Source organism: Platalea leucorodia (genome assembly GCF_965183815.1).
Source record: "Platalea leucorodia genome assembly, chromosome: 5".
NCBI lineage: Eukaryota > Metazoa > Chordata > Aves > Pelecaniformes > Threskiornithidae > Platalea > Platalea leucorodia.
In genome coordinates this window covers 79,615,321-79,638,616 of record NC_138827.1, presented here as the reverse complement: position 1 = coordinate 79,638,616, position 23,296 = coordinate 79,615,321, and the positions used below count along the sequence as shown (strand labels likewise).

The 23,296-nt window shown below is 42.5% G+C and overlaps 1 protein-coding gene across 2 annotated transcripts; it reads left to right on the top strand.

The window, feature by feature from the left end:
* The first annotated feature begins 314 nt into the window (after positions 1-314).
* Positions 315-16,503, top strand: GORASP2 (golgi reassembly stacking protein 2). 2 transcript variants are annotated; one of them, XM_082311747.1, is made up of 10 exons: positions 315-455; positions 8,871-8,951; positions 9,740-9,943; positions 10,352-10,438; positions 10,912-11,042; positions 11,652-11,784; positions 11,913-12,036; positions 12,396-12,482; positions 14,552-14,647; positions 15,451-16,503. In XM_082311747.1, exons 1-10 carry the CDS (start codon positions 393-395, stop codon positions 15,768-15,770), a joined length of 1,326 nt encoding a protein of 441 aa, XP_082167873.1. In that variant the 5' UTR covers positions 315-392; the 3' UTR covers positions 15,771-16,503. The 2 variants fall into 2 exon arrangements, with proteins under 2 accessions (XP_082167873.1, XP_082167874.1); XM_082311748.1 differs by lacking the exon at positions 315-455 and adding an exon at positions 827-1,264.
* Positions 16,504-23,296: the final 6,793 nt, after the last annotated feature.

Sequence of the window (23,296 nt, the reverse complement as noted above, 5' to 3'; positions counted from 1 at the left end):
CTATCCAGCGCCGCCGTCGCTTCCCGGCCGGGGGGCGCGGGCGGGCGGAGCCGCGCCCGGCAGCGCCGCCCTCGGCCGCCAGGGGGCGCGGCCGCACCAGGGACGAGCGGCAGTCCCGTGGTCCTTCGCGGCCACCGTACGGCCCGCGCCTCCGCGGCAGCCGGGCGGGCGGGGTCTGTCCCGCGGCGGCCGCCGTACGGCCTGCGCACCGGGGCGCCCGGCAGGGGGCGCTGCGGCGGGAGCCGCGGCCGGGGCGCCGCCTCCCGGCATGCCCCGCGCGCGGGCTGCGCCCGCCCCTCCGAGGCGGGCGGGAGGGGGCAGGGCGCCGCGAGTGCCACGTCCCCGCCGCGCGGGGCTTTGTGCGGAGCCGCGCCGCCGCCGCCGCCCCGGCCATGGGCGCCTCGCAGAGCGTCGAGATCCCCGGCGGGGGCACCGAGGGCTACCACGTCCTGCGGGTGAGGGCGGCGGCCGCGCCGGCGGGGTGCCCGTTAGGCCGGCGGCGGCCCCCGGCCCCGGCGGCCTCTCCCTCCGCCGGTCCGCGCTCGAGCGGCCCGAGGGTCTCCCCGGGCCGGGCGGCCCCGCCGCGACCCCGGCTCGGCGGGGAGGCGCTGGGGCGGCGGCGGCGGCCGGGACTCCCGGGGCCCGCGGCCGGGCCTCCGCCGCGGCTCCTGGCAGCGGCGAGATCCGCGGCGGGGCCCGGGCTGCCGGTTGCCGTTCCCGGCGGAGCGGGGAGGCGAGGTGCTCTCCGGGCGGGGCTCTCCGGGCGGGCCGCCGGCAGGGCTCGGCTCCGCGCTGCCGCTGCCCGGGGCTTCGCCTCAGCCGCGCGGAGCTGCCCGCGGCCTGCGGCCTCTCCCGGCCGCCGCTCCCCGGCTGGAGAGGTCGGGGCGGCCCGGACGGTGCCCTGGGGCTGCGCCGTCTGCGCCTCAGGCCGTGAAGAGGCCGAGAGGGACGGCGGGCGGGAGGCGGCGCAGCTTTTCGGGCAGCCCTTGCCGCCACAGGCTGTTTCTCCCCCAGAACACGCTGTTAGCAGGCGAGCTTGCCCGCGTCCGAGCCGCGGTGTGGGAGCTGCGGCCCCTGCGTGCCCGGCTCGGGTCACGCGTCGGGCTGTGGCTTGATCGCTGCACCGCGGTCCGAGCTGCAGCAGCTTCGCCCCTCGGCAGCAGTTCCAGGGGTGTTAGATCAGGGTATTTAAATGACAGGCGTCACAGCTGCCGGCGCTGCTCTCCGGCGGTCACAGTGACGGCGGTGTTGCTGTTTTTCCTAGGTACGTAGTTTTTCTTCGTGCTGCAGCCACAAAATTTTGGTTCTGTGCGCAACAGAATATTTTGGTAGGCTGCATTAGAAATCTTGTGAGCAGCCTTTTGGAAGCCTGTCCTGTAGCACTCTTCACGTGCGATGAGCAGAAGGAAGGGTACCTGGGTTGCGTCCTGGCATCCGCTGCGCTGGGCGATGCGGTAACTTTGCCGGAGTTATCAATAGCCGTGCCCGCACCACAGCACTTTTGCTGCTGTAGCTGGAGTGTGAGTACCCTTACTGTGGGCACTGTGCTGGGCTAGCTTTCTGTTGGCATCGGACCTTCTTGGCTCAGCTCTCTGTCTAGAGCTAGCCCCATGTTTTAGACACATGAAAGAGCACAAGACCTCAGCTCCTGTGAATTAGTACTTCTTTACTTGATCCAGCTTGCTAGCAGTGAACTACAACTATATGTAGACTACTGTGGTGAAAAAAGAAGAGACATCATCTTTCAAGTGTTAAAAAATGTTGTGTAATGCTTTTGAGAAGGAAACACTGACGTTCTGATCAAATCCAAACATTCATCTGTTAAAATTTATGTATAAGCTAAAGTCATGGTGGTCTTTGTTTCCCCCTTCTAATGTTACTAATATATAACAATCCAATGTTACTAATATATGATAATGCATTTTGTCTTTTCCCCCACAAAAATCACTTTTGCGGTTTGGTAAACGTGGCAGGCTTTTTTCTTTTTTTTTTTTTTTAGCATGCTATAGCATAAATCTATGCTTTTTACTTTTGAGGGTTGTAAAATCAGTAATTACTCTGCAGTTAGAATATCAGTTATGTCAGATTCATCAGTTCCTGCTGTTTGATTAAAGCACGTTAGTAAATTGAGATGCATCTCTTTTATGAAGTATAATCTACTCATTTTTTCTTGTAATTTTGCTTGAATCTGGGACCTTTTGTTTTCATTTAGGCACCCTTTGGCTGTAAAGTTTTTGCTATGACTTGAAGTGGCAGTGTTTGATTGCCAGTCTTTGTCAACGTAATTGGTAGGTGCACATTGAAGAAGTTGATTCTTGAGAGGACAGCCATATTTACATTAAATGCAGGAAAGGACCTGCCTGTTGCCTTAAACAGGCAGATGTCTCTATTTTTTCACTGCCTTAGCGTCTTGCTGATATCTTCAGATGCCACGACAGTGACCGATTACTTTTTTTTCCTGTGGACAGGCATCTTAAATTGCATCATGCTCCCAGTCTAACAGGAATTAGGCCAGTGCTTATATGTAGTTGGGAGCGTAGATTCAGAGTAGAGAAAAATTCTGAAGTTTCACGGTTATAATTTGGAGTGTTTGTATTGAAATGCATGTGGCATACAAGTGACTAGAATTTTCCTCTATAGTTTTTCCAAGTTTAATTTTCCAGTTGGTAAGTTTGTTAGACAGGTGTGTTCAGCTCATGCTGTTAGAGGAGCTCTGCACAAATGCTCTGTCTGCATGGACCAACCTTTGGTAGAACTCAGGGTCGAGCAATACTGCCATTTTCCTCTGAATTATTCTCAAGTAGACTTTCTTTCTGAGCTCAGTATTCTGATCAGATAAACAAGAATGAAAGACTACTGCCCTTTTCCTTTTATCAGTGTTACAGATCTAATTCAGATAAGGTCAGATTTCTTTGATAACGCCAAACTTCTGTAAATAGTATATAGTGGTTGTTTTTAAGATTTCGTTAGCTGTTGGAAAACTAGAGAAATGTCAGAAGATCTTTTCAGTTATTGGAAGAATTTGTTTCGGTAGGGCAGATAAATGAAAAATATCTGTTAAAAGGCCATGAAACAAATGAGTTAACATTGTTCAGAATGACCGTAGGAGCCAAGTACAAGTTGCCAGAGGGATGAGCAAACTGAGGCTGTTGCCTCCAGTGAGACTTTCAGACTCTGCACGCTCCCTCCCTACAAAACTGGTAGCGAGTCTCTTGTTCTGCTCGCTTCAAACAGGAGCAGAAATACGTACAGCAGGTGAACAATGCCATCATTGATTTCTGATGTAATTTTTGCAGATTACTTAAATCTTTTTGGCTGCCCCTGCTAATATTCAGTGCAATATCGCTTTTGTTGTGAGCTTTATTATCAGTGCACTCGTAACAGGAAATTGGAACACTCCAGGACTGAAGCGCTGTCGAAGGAAAGCAATTTCATCATGTGCATACTTGACAGGAAAAGTCGCTGTGATTTGCACTGTTGGGGTTTCTAGACATTGAAACGTAGCCTTTTTTAAGAGGGAGAGAAAGTTACAGACTGTTTTGTTGCCCTGGTCTCTTCATAGGTAGACCTAATAATCAGTCACTTGTTGGAAACAATTCTTTGGGATACACTTTTATTCATCATATGTGCTGTTGCTGTTAGACTTCCATTTACTGATTCATATAATGTGCTCATAAATCTTTCTTTTAACTAGTATCTCCCAGGCTGGTAGCATGCAATGCTCTTTGCCTCTAGGAATTTTTCTCCTTGTTTGTTTTCCTCCTCTGTAAGTTTCCTTTAACATAAGTTATGTGGCTGATTAGAGCAACTGTCTGACTCTGTGTATTGCTCAGTATGCATTTGTTTCTGCTCTTCAAAACAGAGCAAAGGAAAATTTTTTTTCTTGTTCAGCAATGCAAAACTGCTGTAGTTTGCCCAGGCCATTGTAATGACTTGACAATTTCTTCAACTAATAGATGATGTAAGAATTTTTATCTGTGTGAGATTTGTATGCTGCTGTGTTATGTGCTGTTGTCCCTAAAAGATACTGAACAGCAGTGCCCAAAGTTTAGATTTCTAACTTTTACTCGAGTGCTTCGGTTTGTTGTAGTGAAATGTTGCCATAAAGAAATGACTTATTTTTTAAGGGAGGCTCACATTTTAAAAGCTCAAGTTAAATTCTCTGTGCTAAAATAAAATTTGATGCTCCGTATAAGGAATCTATTTTCTTGCAAAAAGCTTATAAAGTTTTTTTCTCTTGAAAACTGGGTGTTTCATAAGGAAATTCAATACAGTTATACCATGTAATGTGTTAAAATAGCTGACAGAAATAAAATAGATTGTCAGGCCTAACAGGAATTGCTTAGACATGATACATAATGAAATTTTATTACCAATTACAGAGCAGGTGGAAGAACTACAGAAAAACTTCTTTCAGCATTTTGTTGGTAATAAAGTAAATATTAGGAAGCATTTCTTATTGGGGGGGGGGGGAAATAGCTTCAGAGCTTCTGCTCCTTGACAGTTGTGTATTTAGTACTTGAAGCTAAGCTTCCGAAAGTTTAAGTGGACACTAGCATAAGTTATCTGACTTTCAAAAGTGGTGAGAGCCTTCATCTGTCTCTGAAAATCAGGGTTTCCGTGCCTGATTCTGTTTACTGTAGCACTGCTCGCTCAGGGCTTACATTTGTGACCATTGTGTTGCTGAGCAGCCTTATTATAATGTGTGATGTACATTATATACTGTGTAGGCATAGAGTGATAGTGTTGGGAAAGGTGTTCTGCAAAGAGAAACTTTATGTATTTACCAAAAAAATAAGTCTCTTTAGTAATGCGGATTAAAATTAGTGTCTTGTCCTGGAAACCTTTTCCCTGTTTAATTCTTGATGGTGTATTAAAAGTGAAATAATTAGCGTGTGATCCATGTGCTCAGCAGCCCTGCTGCCTGAGTGCTGTCATCTCAGTCAGAAACTGGAGTCCTGCAGCACCGTATGAGGCTGACAGAGTCACAGCCCTTTTCTGCCTTCTGCCAGTCAGCAGTCGTGATAGAGGTTTTCTTTGCTTGCTCTTAAGAAGCTGCGGTGGTGGCAGTTCCACAGCTTCTCCAGGTAGTGTGTTCCACTGTTTTTCTCTACTGTTAGAAAGTCGTGGCATTTACCCACAGGTGTCTGTAACTTATATGCCTGAAATAACAGCTGGCTGTGAGAGAATTAGGCTTCCCAAGCTGCCGTGGATGGTATCTTGCCTGCAGTGGCATCTGTTGTAAATGGTATTACTTGATTATTTCTCAGTCCTTACTCGATTACAAAGGCAAGTTACTGAATGGCTACTTGGGGCATACAGCAAAGCTGCACAAAGCCACATTGCTCAGGAGGCCCAGAGTTTATGTATGTATACGTGGAATCTGTATTTCCATCATTAATAAGAGGGGGTTTGTGCCCTTGTGTTTCCTAAGGTCCCTGGTTATCCTTTGTTGCTGTGGTTCCTGGAAGAGAACCATGGCCGCAGAGCTTTGAGCAGAGAGCTGTGCGGTGCGTTCGGCACTGCGTGACAGTGATGATTTGTGCAGGTAGCTGGCTGAAGATAAGGTGGTGCGACATAAAAACTGTATGGGGTCAGCGTGATTGTTGCGCAGGGCTGAGCAGGTTGCTTCTTTAAGGAGGAGACTTTTTGTGTGGAATGAACTCCGAATTTCCGTTTTGCATTTCTGGGACTGCCAGGCATGACAATGCTTTTCCGTCAGTGACGCTGGGCCCACACAAGCTAGGGAAATAGGAAACCTCCTGTGACTGAACCTGCGCATGGCAGTATGAGGAAATGTGATGACAGAAGGGATGCGGCTCCATGCTTCTGAGGTGCATGTATGATTGATGCAACTATAAGAGCTTGATTTCTGTTAGGTACAGCTTGTCAGTAGTTTTTACATGCCCACTTAGAAACAAACCATGCAGAGATGTTCAGGATTGTGATGGATTTGGGGGAAGTTGTTCCAACATCTGAAGATAGTTTCTGCAAACTAATTGCTCGGAACTTGGAAACTCTCACAGTCCCTTTATCTGTTCGAGGCAGACTATAAATAATTCACTTAGAATACCAAATCTATACGTCCCAGGTGTCAGCGAGCTTGACACTGATGGATGCTGAACATATGTAATTCTAATTTATTGTAGGTACTCCTTTTCATTTTAAAAGATTACCTTATTGAATACTGGTCACTGTTGGTTCACAGTGTTCAGGATGTAATCTGTCGGAGGTCTTGGGGGAGGGATATTGTGTCAGGGTGTAGGGGTTTTCTGTTGTGGGTTTGGTGTTTTGTTTTTGGGTTTTTTTGGTGTTTTTTTTTTTTTTTAAGAAGCTCATTTGGAAATGGAGGGAAGTCTCTGAATAAAGAGTGGACCATGTCAGGACTGCTTTTGCAGCTGTCCTACTGGCTGAATAAAGTCTGGCTTTTCATAATTTCAAGGCCATGACATATAGCCAGTGCTAACAATCTGATGTGTTATCTGAATAAATGTATCATTTTGCTGGATTTACTGATTTTTAAAGATGAAGTTTAGAAAGACATGTTCTGTCTTTAAAATTCTTGTTTTCCCAGTAACTTCTGAAACCATCTGCTGATTTCATTTTGGTATAAAGCCTTTATGTTGGGCTCATTAAAAACACAAAATGTAAGTTCTTATTTGTCACATGCAATAGGTGGTGGAATGAGAAAGAGAGAGGCTGTTGAAGTATCGTCACATCACCTCCCTAAATTGAGGGAAGAGCAGCAAACAGCACAAGCTCATCCTACATTTGCTGCTAGAAAAACCACATCAGAGGAGAGGATGTTTTGAATGACTTAATTACAAGAGAAACTTTAAGCCTGAGAATGCAATTATGGAGCATGTCCATAGGAAACCAGAGTTCTTTAATTCTGCTTGCATGAAACTCTTCGTTTCACCTTTCTTTGGCAGGAAGGCCTCGAGTACCCAATTTAGGAAGTAAATGCTTTCTACATTTGAGAAAAATAATTCATGTTTTAGCTTCTCTGTGGCTTTTCTCATAAGCTAAAATTTCTTTCTGTGGAGCCTGTTCTGAGGTAGCTCTACATTATTGAAAGTTTTAATATCTGAAGTAAAAAATGAGCTCTAGGGACAGGCCACTCAAAGCAACATCCACAGGGTGCCTGGGAGTTTCTGTGCAGCTAGTGTCAGAGGGTCTGCTGCACGGAGCTTAGCTGGTACTTTTACCCTGTTGCCTGGTACACAGCTTGCTATCTGATCTTGAGTTATTTTTGGCAAGACACCTTGAACGGACAGATTGAGTAAGTAACATGGAGGCAGTAGTTTGGATATAGGTAGTAGGACTACAGGTTACTTTGGTGACTGAGAGCTGTGGTTCCGTACAGTTAATACTTGGCATCCAGAGAGAATATCTGTACCCCCAGTTGGGGGAAATTATTTCCAAGGAGCATGCAGGCATCTTGAAGAGACATCTCTGTAGACAGACTTCAAGTTCTAGTTAGAAATGATAAATGTGGGATTTGGGGATGTTATTTCTGCCTCAGTGATTTTTATTCCTTTGGGATAATGTTGGTTTCATACTTTTTTCCTGCTTTACAAATCTTGGACAGCAATCAGTGTATGTGGTGTGACTCTGGAACTACTGATGCCAGATTATTTTTTTTCTTTAATGAATGTTTAGGTTATGTGACACTAATGTTGCAAGCTTCTGGCATTTGTTACAGAAAGCTATCCACAAGTAATCCGAGTTTTTTCCAAGCTCTGATTTTGTGAATGTGTTGGGCAGAGATAAATAGACTCTAAGAGGATAGTTTTAGTAGTAATCAAGCTTTTTTTTTCCATATTAGAATATTTTATTCTAGATGAGTCATGTTAAGAAAACTCAATTCCTGCAGAATAAGACCAGTATTGAACAAACTAGCAGCTTTGTACCAGTTCTGTCAAATGGAATAACACATAATGTAAGAAACCACACTGCAAAGTGTAACGCTTTTTAGACCTTTTTGGAAGATGAATGTAGCACATTAAAGAAATAAACAGTGGGTAAAATGAATCAGCTTACCAAAAAAGAAAGATATGCTTTGCTACAAAGGCTGTAGGAAAAATCCGATAGCCATATTGGAGTTACTTTGTCTGTCAGCAATGCATGTAATAGTGAAAAAGCAACACTGGCAAAATGTCTCTCAGTTACTCCATTTGGGATGAAAAGCATGCTTTAAGCTTCTGGGAGCAACGTGTATCCAATACTTAGGCCTTGTCCTGGTGGAGGGGTTGAATTATTTGAGCTGCCATGGCTGCAAAATTGCACGTGTCCCTTTTGTCGCAGCTTGTTGGTATGTTAATGAATCATTGGTTGTACAGATACCCTCTGTGTCTCAAGAATGTCAACAGGTGATGTTTAATCATGAGACAACAACCCCATGCTTACACAGATGTGACTCTCCTTTTCCTCTAGTAAGCATAAGATAAAAAGCAAGGTCCAATGTTGGTACTTCTGTGGAAAGATCCTGCTTTTTAACCAACTTTTTCAGAATTCATTAAGCTTGTCCTTTGACCATAATCTCCTTTATTGAAATAAACATCCACAGTTTATCTGCTGAGCTGTTAAGCAGTGCTCGTCCCAGGGAGCGTGGCTACTGTTGTGTCATTCCTCAATAATTTATAAATTACTGATTCTTTTTAAATGTTTCTCTGGGTTTTTTTTGTGTCTTTTTTTATTTTTTAAGGGAGGGATTTTTTTTGGTCCAAAAGATCATATTTGAACATTTAAAAATCATACATGCAAACAGTCTAGCTTCTAGAACTACAGTTTGCACAAGTAGAAATATAATTCTAATCTATGAATCAGCATTGGTACACTTCTGCTAAATTATTGCTTAACTTTGCTAGGTACAAGAAAACTCGCCGGGGCATAGAGCTGGATTGGAGCCATTCTTTGATTTTATCGTGTCCATTAATGGTTCAAGATTGGTAAGTGTATTGCTGTTTTATAACTCTGAATGTAAACAATGTGTTGAGAATCTTATTTTTATAGGTAAACCAATGCATTTGTTTTATTTAAATGTATATAAAATATTTCTCCTTCGTCTAAAATGAGAAAGCCTAACTGCCTCAGAAATTCATTTCCTTCACCCTGTAGTTATAATTCTATCAAAAATTTAGCTGGAGAATAAGGATGCAGACAGACAGACAGGCTCTCCGCAGACATCTGCGCCAGTAGAAGATAGTACTACTTACCCATCCACCACTGGCTGCTTGTGTTAGTGCCGCTGCTAGTTCTGCCTGTAAAACTGCTTGTGTGAGAATTTGCAAACTCATTTCAGTCAGAACAGGTTGATTGAAAGAGCTGTTATCAAAGCCGTTAGCTGGGCAGGAGTCATGGGAGAGAGTTTTCAGGCAGAGCTGTAGTGAGACAACAAACCATCATAGTAGTGGAAAAGAACAGCTGTGGGTAAGCTCTTCCACCAGTACGGCTGGATTCAAGAAAGCCTCTGAAGAGCTGCAAGGCACATCGTATCATAGGTTTAAAGTGCTTTTGTGTTTGGAAAACATGACCTGTTACTGTGATATCCCAGGTCTTTGCTGGAGTTGTATTCTAGAATTGTGAAGGGACTGGAAGCTTGTTATAAAATAGCTGTTGATACATATTCTGGTAATGCACAGTGTTTATAGGACCTTTGAAATACAGAAGTGGTGCTATAGAACTGGATGCTTGCTGTGTTAAACACTCAACCCAGATCTTGTTTGAACATTTGCAGAATAAAGACAATGACACTCTCAAGGACCTGTTGAAAGCAAATGTTGAAAAGCCTGTAAAAATGCTAGTATACAGTAGCAAAACACTGGAACTGAGAGAGACGTCAGTGACCCCCAGCAACATGTGGGGTGGACAGGGCCTGCTGGGCGTGAGCATTCGTTTCTGCAGCTTCGATGGGGCCAATGAAAATGTATGGCATGTTTTGGTACGTATGGACTTCCAAGTATTCTTCTTACTGTTGCTTACTGTGAAACTTTTTATCTTTTTACTGAAAAGTAACTTGCAAGGGGGTACACAAGCCATGAAATCAAATTGATCTGTTTTCTCTTCATTGATCTTGGGTTTGGAAAGACTTTTGAACTAGAACTGTATGTCTGTGAGTATATTATTAAATCTTCTATTTAAATCAGTGGTTTTGTACAATACTCAGAGCTCCTTGTAACGGTGTCAAAAGAGCCACTGTTTCACTAGCTCAGTGACACTTCTACTAATTGTGTTGAAATCTTGACCAGTTTGTCTCTCTGACTCAAAACTTGTGTGAAGTGCACATCTAACTGTTCTGCTGCACCCCGGCAGTAACGTAGTGTTTTGTAACTTTCCATCTTAAAACTAGGAAGTGGAACCAAATTCTCCTGCTGCATTAGCTGGACTTAGACCTCATAGCGACTATATCATTGGAGCAGATACTGTCATGAATGAGGTAAGTGTATACAAATAGGATTTTGATTTTTTTTTATCAAACTAAAAAAAAATTGTACCAGGGCAGCTTGAAACATCCCCAGTTCTGTCTCTGTTCAGTGCTAATGGAAGTAAGTTAATGCAAAGAGGAAGGAGCTCTGGCGTGGTGCCTCTTCTTTGTGCTTAAATGCAATTCTGGAAATAAGAACTGCTCTTAAATATCTTCATGAAGTCAGATGGAAAATTTTTTGGTACTCTAATATTAATATTTCAAATAGCAGATTTGAAATCTGCGTTGTGCCACGTCTTCCGAGTTGCACTAGCAAAGCACGTTTTAAAGTTGGCCTTGTTGCAGTGCTGGTGTTTTATCACAACTGCAACACGTAGCAGTTACCCGGTTCTGTTGCAGAAAGTTAGGACTGGGAAGATTATCATTCTAATGTCAAATGATAATAGAAGGACGAGAAACCCTTATTAATTTTTATCCTTTTGCAGTCTGAAGATCTCTTTTCCCTTATTGAAACGCATGAAGCAAAGCCATTAAAACTTTACGTGTACAACACAGACACAGATAATTGTCGGGAAGTGGTGATTACTCCAAATTCTGCCTGGGGTGGAGAAGGCAGGTAAGGACACAATATGTTACAGGGGGACGGGACAGCTTTCTGACAGCACTAGCCTAAAAGCTGCTTGCTTAAGTTTTCTACAAAGACAGGAAAGAAGTGTTATATCCAAGGCATTTATGCTATAATAAATTATGTATTTACTTGAAATTCAGTTTAGTTACTAATGAGGGGATGTGTATTTACACAGTAAACTAGCTAGTGCAAAAATGCAGGAAGTACAATGGTTGCTTTCTGCATTAGGCTTCAAATAGTCAGGCTGTAGTATATTCTTATACTAAGTATTGCGCAGTAGCCAGAAAAGAGAACTGCAAATAACAGCTATGAGTTGAATTCCAAGCTGTATACCTGATAGAGCTGCTTGGTTTAAATAACAATGACATTTATTTTGTGCTAAATGTTTATTGCTAAAAGCTACAGAACTTCCTTTCAGCTTTCTCCTATCAATTATTTCTCCGTAGAAAATGAGGCAACATTTGGCAGGGAGGGGAAAGTTGTACAGAACTTATCCTGAAGCTTGTTGGCGTTTTGAGTCATTCATGCATTGCCTGCTGATGGAGTCTGTAGTTGCAAAGTCACTTCACTGACTTTTAAATGTTCGTATTTTAAAAGCCTAGGGTGTGGCATTGGTTATGGATATTTGCATAGGATACCTACACGCCCATTTGAAGAGGGAAAGAAAATTTCTCTCCCAGGACAGTTGCCTAGTGCATCTCTCAGTCCCCTCAAAGACGGCTTCACAGAGGTAAGTTGTAGTCACTTTTTTGGCTTGGTAAAAATGGATTATGATGTTTATAGTGCTTTTTTGCTTCTGTTGGTTCTTGTGGAAGCAAACCCTAAGGATGTAACTTTATTTTTTTTCCTTTCAATAAGGTTCAGCTGTCATCAGTTAATCCCTCAGCCACATTACCCGCCGGGTCAGCAGGCCTTGAACAGAGTCTTTCAGGGCTTTCTATTAGTTCACCCTCAACTACTGTCAGTAACGTTCTCAGTACAGGTTAGTATGGAAGTAACTGACTTCTGAAATGCATGGGGTTTCTGTCTTCCTTGCATTTACAGCTTTTTCTATCAATTGAATAGAAGGTAGAAGAGACAATAAAATCTTTTCCTCAAACTTTTCTCAGCAACGAAGGCTAGAGTACTGTAATTGTGCCTTACCTGCTCATAAAATAATTGCAAACAACTATCAGAAATACAGTGTGTATTATTTAGAATACTACTTTTCTTCATTAACATTTTATGGTTAAGGCACATAGTAATTCTCCTGTAAGCAATTATTTATTTGTACTCCTTGAGGAAGGGAACTGAAGTGTTGTATGCTTAAAATTAATGTTGTTTTCCTGTATACTCCACCAGGTGTTCCAACAGTTCCATTATTACCACCACAAGTCAGTCAGTCCCTTACCTCTGTGCCACCAGTAAACCCAGCAACTACATTACCAGGTGAGTAGGTAAAATTCTTAAAACATTTCTGAAACAAAAATCTTAAGGGAGCGAGGGAAGAGAGCTGTCTTTTCCACTGCTTTTTGGGGGGCAGGAGGGTGTAACTTCATACAACTTACACGTTTCATGTTAAAGATCTCTATACAACGTCTACAATGTTAAGAATTTTTTTTTTAGAGTGTGTGCACAGCATGTCTGTAGCACAGAGGACTGAGTTGGCAACAAAGTTTACAATCACTTACCTTTTAGGGCCCCCTGCACAATAGTCGCAGCATTCAGTGTTTCGCAGGAAGGTATTAGCTTTGCTATTTGCAACATTTCTTGAGTTGCTATATTGTTGCTTTCCATAGTTCATAAATTGTATGTTGCAAAATACTTTTGCAAATAGCTTCACAGTTTCCAGTGTGCCCTATGCACTTGGACATCATGGCAGAAGAAAGATCTGAGAAGGCACATCTTGCCTATTTCTGCGTTCCTTTCACCCATAAAACCTCCGTCTTAGGAAACTGCATTTTAATACTCAGCTTGGTCATTCTTCCTAGTATAAATAGAGGGCTAGCAATATAGAACTGTATGTTGCAGTTGCTGTTTCTGAATTATTTAGTAATTTAAACTGGTGTAACAAAAGTAAGAGTCTGTCTACAAAGTGGCGTGCATTATTTCCCGATAATAATGAACATTTCAAGCACTAGTATTCCAGAATTATTCACAGTGGGTAAGATGAGGATTGTATAGGATTTTGCCGTGTAACTGGTGCACCGGCACAGGACTCAGTTGTGCATTCCAAAATGCTGAAGAAGTTGTATTTTGTTTTGTATGCTATGAGACAAGTAGGTAAAGATGTGTCCAAAAGTTTTAAGTAATGCTTGGAGGTATGCTCTCTAACATACAAAATATGTGTAGTAGAGCTAAGTGCATGCAAACAAGGGCAGAGAACTTTAATCTTGTACTGTTTAGAGAAAATAGCAAACTGCTAAGAAGTTCAGCTTATTTTAATGTCCTCTTCTTCCCCAGCCCCCTATCCACCCCTTCCCCAAAATCCTTTCACCTTGTTCTCTGAATAGTATCATTGCTTTTTTGAAAGCTATTAGACTATCTCTTGCAGTTTGCGTGGCCATACTAGTGAAATTGTAAATATTAAATATAAAGCAGGTTTAAAATTTGAGTGAATTTGTATGAAGTTCAGCTTTTTTCGGATTTTAAAAAAAGTTCGAACCAAAGTTGCCTGTAGCTGAGCTGAAAGCTCTTTGAGTCGGATTATGTCAGCCTTTGTGGCTAATGAATTCACAGGTAGGTAAAGATGACTGGGTTTTAATCAAAATCTGTGTACACTGGCCTTGCTTTAAGACTTCTCTCCTCTCTATCTTATTACTGTAGTATCAACAGTTTATTTCAGAATTAGCCTTCTCTGAGCTAAACACAAAGTAGGAATAGAGCCCTTGTCCCAGAAATGCAGTCCTTCTAAGACAGGAAATTCAGGACCAGAAGGATGTTCCATAGCAAACAGAACGATGGAGGGGCATGTGTTGTGTTCATCCTATGTGTCTCTTCTGTTTTCAGTCCTTCCTGACTTTGAAAGTTAATTTGTCTTGCCTTTTCTGTATATTTTTGTGTTAAACTCTAGTTATGAACTAAGCAGAAAAGACCAATAATAATCAATATTAGAGATCAGAAATACTATGTATTTCATCCTATTATTATCTTCTGCCATTCAAATTAGGAATGGAGGGCTTCTGGTACAGTGCTGCGGTGAAATAACTACCTTTGTTAAAACCTGAACTTGGAATGCAAAACTACTAATTCCTTGAAATAAGATTCTACTTTCCTCTGAAAAATCTGAAAGGTTAGGATTATGTGTTCGCTAGTTTGGACCTCCTGCAATAGGTACCTTTTTTCACTGTGCAACTTAAAAGCTGAAACTCAGGTGAATTTGCATTCTTGTACATAAAAATGATAATGAAGATGTAAAGCAATATAAAATACTTTAAATGATCAATAAGATGTCAGAAGCAGTTAGAAAAAAAACAATTTTAAGCTTTCAGTTGTAACTTTTTCCGCTCTTCTCTTAGGTCTGATGCCGTTACCAGCAGGGCTTCCCAACCTGACTGATCTGTCCAAACTTAATTTACCTGCACCACACATCGTTCCAGAAATCATACAGCCCGGTATGTGCTTCTGCAAACTGAAACACTGTAATAGCGGATCTCTCCTTGATGATCCTTGACACTGTCATTTAGAGCCATCTGGTGGAGTCCTGAAGAGCATAAATTGAATGTTTGCCTGAGATGGGAGTTGACAGTAGTGCTCACATTAGGTAGACAAGGAATATGTCTTTAGATAAACTAATTCTAAACCTGTGTCTGTATTTAGTTGTTTCATCTTATATTACCTGATTTATGATCTCAAAAGAGATTGTGCCAAGAATGAAAATACATAGTTTTATGGGTAGAATAAAATATGACGTGTTGTCTTGGATGCTAGATGAGGAAATCGAAGCACCCTGATTGAATGCCAAAAGTACAAACTAATACTCATTTATGGTTTTGAATAAAACCAAATTGATGAAGGTGCACATGGAGCAAGCAAAAAGAAACTGGAAGCTTACATGGAATAAGGTTCTTGTTAACTTCTTTCTGGCAGTTTCAGTGAATGCCAGAAAAAAATCTAATCATCAGTATTAATGCATTAAATACCTAGTCTTCTGGGGAGGTAGAAGCAAACTTGAGTTTATTCTGTTTCTTCAATTCTGAAATCTGAGAAGTATCAGGCTGGAAACTAGCCTGCTGAGTCAGTGCTGCACGTATATCATGCTCACACTAAGTTCAAAAAGCTTCTTCCTCTCCAAGAGTAAACAGCAGATTAGAGAAGGTAAAAAATTTTAAGCAAACAGAATCTGTCCGGGTCTGTCTGTGGTATGCAGCAGCTCACTGCCTTCTTTTTCTTTCTTTCTTTTTTTATTTCTCCTTAGGTTTGCCACCCCTTCCCTCCTTGCCGCCTCTGAATCTAATGGGAATAACACCTCTATCAATGCCACCCAAATGTGTTCCTCTGCTTCCATTGGTCACAGAGGCATCTACAGTGCCTACAGATTTGCTTCCCTCCATTACTCAATCCGGAAGCTTTTCCGTCGACCCTGGCACTACTGTAAATGTAGAACAGACCTCTACGCTCACCTTGGATAGCGCTACTCCAACTTCTAAGGCAACTATTATTGACAGATCAAGTGAATCCTCCACAGTTAATGAGAAAACATCTGGAGTCACAGATACACAAGCTTCTGAATCGTAACTCCAGATCACTCTGTTGGATTGGCTTGGTATTTATTTAGCCATGGGATACATATTTGAAGAGCAAGCTATCATTAATTTCATACTAGTTTGTACTTAATCTTTAGGAGTCCTGTAAATAATATGGAGGTATAATAAAAATAAAAGGGGGTTTATAAAGTGTCTGTGGTGGGAGGGGAAGAAGAGTACTTGTATGTAACCAAAAAAAAAGTCAAGGTGGTAAATAGAATTCCACTGCCAAACTCGGAGGTATATGTTTTTAATATAGGCTGACAGCCTTAGCCTGCTAGGTCTGTCCTTGCTTATAAGTAGCAATTTTTGCTTCTGATAGAAATGAAGCAGTTCTTGCGTGTGACATTTACGTACCATACTTCTTGTTCTTTGCAAGTATCTTGTTACTACAGTGGGGATGAGAATGTTTAGTCCGAGTTGTAAATTTTAACACTGCAAAACTTCCACCTAAAGATATTTCTATTAAAGTTGCTGAGTGACCTGTTAACTGACATCTCGTTATTCAGCTTGTATACAAATCTTTATTTTTAAGCTCTTGAGAGATGCTCAAGCCATGTTTTGTGACTGCTGCTGCATTTTTTTTTCATACGCCCACTGTAAAATGGCATTTGGAAGGGAATACAGGAAATGTTAAATGTAGCACACAATTTGGCACTTCATGACTACTGTAAGACAAACTAATGGATTAAGCATACATACAGCAATAAATTCCTGGAATTTTATCCTTCGTGTGACAAAGCAGCACATTTATTTGTTTAATGCTTAAGTTCTCATTTAACTGTTTTTAGCTCAGCTCTCTCTAGCACAGATCTGTGAAAGGGCTCCCCTCCAGAGGAATGGATCCAAGAGGGAATGCTAGACTTCTTAATGGCAGGCAGGATCAGCACTAGCGGTTAGATCTGTTGCAGCAATGAGTCATGAAATCTGCCTGCGTATGATTCATACTTGGCTTTTTAAATTGATGTTCAGGATGAAAATTGTAGATTAACTGTAGCTTATACACTTGTATAAACTGGTGTGTGCGCTGCACTCCAGGTGATAGCCTTCACTGCTGGTATCAGGTACAGTTGATGTGGAAAACTCTTCTGTACTACTACAGTCCTTCTGTACTACTGGGATTTCATTTACACGTGTTTGCTACAAGCATATGCAAACTTTAGCCATGTCATCAGCAGGCTGGAGTCTGTTTCAACAGCTACGTAATCCCTTTTGGCAATGTAGTGTGCCTGATCACTGTTCGGAATAGAAGTTGCATCTAACTGCTGATCGTAAGGCTTCCACTTGAACTAATTCCTTGAGACATTATCTAATACCTGTTGTCCTGTCCCATCTTTATCGCTTAAGTATTTGTCTTTCCTCTGCCCCACTACTGCACATTTCCTCATCCCCTGTTGTGTCAAAAGCCTGTGTCAAAGACAGACCCCAAATACTTTTTTTCCACACTGTGAGCAGTTTCTTTTCTCAGCTGCTTGGAGTGTGAAATCCCTCTGCCTTGTTCAGTAGGGGGCTCACTGTTTCTCAGAATGTATTTTTTTATTTACCTTTGTAAATCCAGTGTCACATACCTCAGAATTAAACCTTGGCATGAGAGGAAGGATGTTCCCTCTTTTCTTTGCTCTATACAGAGAAAGTCTGTTAGTATTGAGCTTCATAGAGCCTCACAGGTCTAAGTCTTCGCTGTAACTTCCTTACATGCTTCCACAGCTAGAGTCCTCTTCATTATTTTCCTTATCTAACCCAAGAACAGTAGAAATAGAAGTTTTGTCACGTACCAAATTTAGAGCAATTGCTGATAGTAATCAGATGCCTTGAACGAGAATCCTTGGGTAGTTTTTTTTGTTCTTACAGTACGGCACAGCGTCCTTTGGAGTAACATCTGAAGTTAGCTGGCATGTTTCTATGCTTTCCAACAGCAAGCTGCAAACTTTTGTAGGTGTTGTGCAGTTGTCTCTAGTAGCAGACAAAATAAGATGCTTAGTCTGAAGTCATGCGCTTCTGTTAGCTATTTTCAGGTCCCTTGTTGCTGACTTCATAGATCCAGCCTTTTGATAGGTATGAAAGCAGTGGAAGTAAGGCAGCGTTTAAATGTAACCATCAGCAATTCTGCTGAAGATAACACAACTTCAAATTTGGAGATGATTCAGTGGTGCAGATTTTAAGCTGTAATCTCCCAGCTAAAAAGTTATAAACACTGAGAAGTCAAAAACGTACCAATTAAAACAGAAGTAAGGACCTTGAAGTCATACTATTGCACTCTGTCCCTGTTTTTTAATTCCGTCAACTAGATTTAATGAAATTGTACCATAATCACTTCTGGCAAGGGTCTCTTAATGACTTATTTTCCCAAAAAAAGAGAGTAAGGAGGGATAAGGACTTAAGACACACCAAGGGACTGACAGCCAGTGTGAACTTGTTTCCATAACTTCATGTATTCAGCTGTTAATGAACAGTTACAAATAGGCATATTAGCTTCATTTAAAACATTGACACATGGAGTTCTTTAACAAGTACTGACAGCGGACAAGAAGATGGATGTACCACGAACATCCTCAGCCTTGCATATAATTAAGAATGATTAACATGTGACATACTGTAAAATGAATAAGGCATTTTCCTGCTCCACTAAAGGCTGCTCTGGGGGCAGTGGTGTTCAGTGGTACCTATGTTTGTTGTAAGTGCAGGGCCATCTCTACAGCTCTGCTCAAGCAACCGTGAGCACACGCTGAAGAGGTGCATTTTGCAGCTTGAGGCTCTGCTGCTACTCCAGGAAACAGCTGCTCAGGCTGCGAGGTCAAGGCAGGAGTGTGGACAAAGCGTTAATGGTGAGCATTTCATAGCTTTGGTGGGGTCATATAGTGGGCTCTTTCCGAGCCCCAACAGTCATCTTTTAAGTCAATCCTGTCCAACGTTAAACCTCCCTGTCGCAATTGGAGCTCTAACATTTGTTCCCGGGAAATAGCTGTGCAGGGCCACAAGATGGCATGCAATAGTTTCTTTTTGCTGAATTTACAGGATTAGGCTCAGCAACGAGGGTGGTTTGTTGGTTCCCGCCTCCCCCCCCCCAGCAGCTACTGTAGTCAAATGGATGCCAGCTGGATGCTGAATGATTGATAGTACTTTAAGAAATCACAGATAACTGTAAAACCGACTGATCTGAAGGCAGAAATGGGCTGAGCTTAAGCTATTCCTAAATTCCAGGATTTTGCTGGCAGTTGGCTGACTTAAGCCAAGCTAACCATGGGGCAGGGTGAAAGTTTGTTTTGAAGAAAGCAGATCCTTACAGGCAGGGACTCGTTTGAGATACCGTAACGCTGAAGGAGAGGCCTGGGTAATATTTCCAACCTCTCAGTGATGTAAGTGCTGATTATGGAATTAAGTTGAAGGGAGCAGGATAAGGATCAGCGATGTTTGATCGTGGCGCCTTGTCTTCCTCAATTATACAGAGGCTTTGTCTGTACTAGTCAAATAAATGTGTTCACAATCACTCCCTACCATGGAGGCCCCACTGGCACCATGCTCAGATTCTTTGGTTCATCACTTGGACTTAGACACCTAGAATCTGTCTCATTTTAGATTTGAATCCTGTAATGGTAGGCAAGGATCAGACTGCAAAAGTGTTTCTTCATTTGTAAATGTTTGTAGTTCGTAACTAACTCATGCTTTGTGGTCCTGCTCTGTACATTCTTCATGGTAGTGCCAATGGCTTAATACATATTTGTGCAGCCCAGCACACAGTGTCTTGCACTGTGCTGCGCCTTCTAGTAGTAACTTTAGCTCAGAAAGCAAAAATCTTCAAACTGATTTGCCTGTAACATCTGTGGTAGAAACATTTTTTTTTTTTTTTTTTTAGCTGTGGCATAATGAGAAGCCAACACCTACCATAGCACAATTTTAAAGTGATATACTTAAGGTGCAAGAACCAATCTCAAAAAACCAAAACCAAACAACCCACCGCCACAATCAAACAGAAAACTGCATTTAGCTCAGGTCAATCTCCAACAGTTCTGCCCGTGCAGCCCTTGTGAAAGAGTTAAAGCATAGTAATCTGCCATTTTACAGAATATCTAAGAGATTTGCAGATGGTGGCTAGAGATGTAGTGTGCTGAGCAAGGAACAAATACATCCTTTTCCAGAAGCCTCAATTCATGTTTATCCTTAGGCCTTGTGAATACATTATGTTGCCAGGGTGCAGCTAGCAAATCAGAATTTCACTTGGGTTGGTGACTGGTGTTTCTTAGGAACAGCCTTTGCACATTATTTCAGTTGCAAGTTAGTACCAAAGTGCTGGTTTTGTGCTATGACGTACTTGGCATGTGAAACTGCATCAAGACTTAGAGTTCAAAGGCCACAGACCTGGCATGTGGAGACCTGCTCTGGCTGAGAAGGGTTAGGTGGGGGTGCGTGGTTTTGTTACCGTACTCACTCACAGCGGGAAACTGCAGTCCCGTCTCTGTCCATCAGCCACAAGCCTGCCTCTCCACTGCCCGCCCTTGCACCTGGAAAGGCAGAACTTTGCCTTAGGAGGAAGCTGCAAACATTATTACTCTGCACTGACAAGCTGACTACAGCCCTATCGAATAATCAACGTTCTCAGCCTTAGAACTTCTATCCTATGAGATCAAAAGGTATGTTTCATCCTTAGTTGTGCAATGTAGTACTTTTACTCTCTCTGAACAGTTTCCTGTGTTAGGTTCACAGTTAATCCATCTTGAAAGCTCCATTCCAGCATTGCTCAGCTCACCCACAAAAGAGAGCTTCAGAGACCACAGAGGTCAGGCTCACCTTGGGCTACCCATGGCAACAGTGAAAGCCACTTCTGCCAACAAAACAACCCATTTTAATAACAGTCCTCTTGTGTGAGAGCTGTTTCCTCTGCCAGCAAGTGGTTGCATATTCACGTACTTTGTTCATGGCCCTTGCAGCTTAGGTGAGCTATGGACCCCCAACAGAAGGTAAAAAAAGGAAACATGAGTGAGGAACTCAAGCCACAAAGCCTATAGTTGACATAGACTTGCTAGTTATGGAAGAAAATCCTGCAATGGAAGATTATAATGTTAGCAAAAGCAATGCAGAGCTATGAGCTTTATGTTTGACAAGGGGTGCTGGATATAATGGGGGTCACTGAGGGTCGACTTGTCTGGACCTTCTGATGTGCAGAAAAGACATTATAGCACTGCCCGGATCCTGCTCCCTGCAGACATCTCTGTCCAGCCCTCGCGATTTATCAGCCAACATCCTCTGCTGGCAGCTTTCATGAACAAACGGCTCATTTCAGTTTTCTTGCTCTTAAATGAACAATAGTCACAAATAGCAAATCTTCAGCCAACACCACTACATTTTCACCTAGTATAAGAGAAATAGCTTCCAGTTCTTCGCACTGGAGAGAGAGAGCGTGAGCATACACACAGTTCAGGAGCTAAGATTTAGCAGTGATCATCCTACTACCATCTTGCCCTTATCCTTCAAGCTGATTTCCCCTGAAATTCTGTTTTTTTGAGTGTTCAAAATAGTTGTCTTTTTAAAAACAAACTGAAGATTTCAAACCTCCCATCCTGGCGTTTCTACATACAAGTACCCATCGTATGGGCTTGGAGCTGTGCTTATACCATGTGCTTGGATTGGCACATACCATCAGGTAGTGCTTAAACAATTTAAAGAAGGAATCTGGGAATTGAAGCTAGCTCAGAGAAATAGTGCAACTTATTTAAGAAACATTAGGACTTGGAAAGAAAAGTTGAAATTTTTATGAACAGCAGCTCAGTATTAACAGTTACTAGGCATCAGTCAAGTTTTATCAACTATGATGCTAAAAGCTAGAACTGTAAGAAAAGATATGAGAAGCTATTTCACAACACTGTTTATGCCCTCAGGTGAGTTTATGTTCACATGAAACAGGGAACAGAACAAGCTTGGTCCCAGGCAGTGACACTACTTTACTAAGGCTTAGAAGTCTGACAATAGGAGATGTTTTTGTACATATAAACAGTACTTGGGTAAAATCCTTTTAGAGTGCAACTGCTAAGAAAATAGAAACCAACTGGAAGTCTGTGTATTGCCAAGTAACATGCTGGGCATTGGAAATGGCTGGATTTGTAAAACAATTACCTTTTGTTTCAAGGTTACATTTTTATTTGAAACAGATTTCTTACCCATCTTACCAGTAACACCTATTCAGAGAGAAGACCAAAAAAAAAAGAAAAAAGCCACACTTGCTCTCTGGGCACTAACTGTTTAATAATGAAGAGGAACTTTTGCTGTTCCTAACGCACTTCTTGACCATTTTCATTCCTAACTACAAAAAAAGTAACAAAAATAACATTCTTCTGGATTGCTCTGTGCTGCTGAATATTTTTAGCCTAAAAGTACACATCATAAAGGAGCAGGAAGATTTTGAGGAATTTGGGGTGAAATATTGAGAACTTTGAGGAACTGAACCAAATATTTTTCAAATGCTCCTTGGAAACTGCCATATATCACTCATATGGAAGCATGCTTGTGTATCCTTACCTGGCAGATTCACATTGCTGGAATTTGGTATAAGTGTAGTCTGCTCCAGAGTCTCTCATCAACTTGCAGAAGTACTTGCTTCAGCCTTGAATCCTGTCCTCGCAATGCCTACCTGTTTGTTAGTCTACAAATTTCTGCCTCCGACAACTCAACACCATCTCTCTGTAAGTACATTATTAGCCCCTTCTCTAAAGGACTTGCTGCCTCAGTGGCTGCTGCCATATCCTGCGCTACAGAGGTAATATATCAGGACAAGGCCTGAAGGCATCTCAGATTCTTGTCCCCTTTATCATCTTTCTCCCCTTGCCTTACTCCCCATGTCGTTTCTAGATGGGGCCTTGTAGTATCATTCAGAAAGGCTAGAAGGGGTTGCTAAAAACACAGGGAGAGTTCTTGTGGTGTATAGGAAGAGAGATGCTGAAAGAGAGCTGTGAAAGGACAGAAGCCAGATGGCTTTCTCCTTACTAATCACTGCATTTGGCACTCTGCTTGGCTACTCCACAGAGCAGAGGGGTCCTACTGCCACCTCTTGCCTAGGACTTCTCATTTGCCATCCTCCCACAGGGAGTGCCCATGCTTTTTGAACTACTTCTTAGACCTTCCAAGAAAGGAGCAGAAGTCAGCACCCACATCCACCGCCTGGTGTGCTCTGCACACCCTGGTCACCCCCTGCTTCAGCTGCAGCCCGTGCTCCAACTCAGAGCTCTGTGGCTTAGGTGGAAGACGCGGGCTGGCCTGAGGGAGGATCACAACTCAGCCGGTGGGAGAGAGCGCCTACAGACATTGCCCTGCGCCTGACACCCAAGACACCACATCCCGTCACTGCGAAGGGACAGCAGCAGTTTTCAAGAGTCAGGTTAGCAACAAGGCAGCTCGCTTGCACTCACACCTGCTGGAGGAGAGGCACCATGCTCTCTTCAAGGAGAACTCTTCAAAAGGATTAAGAGTAATAGAAAGCTGTTATTATCTCACACGGGGCTGAACTTGAACAACTTCTACGACTGATTG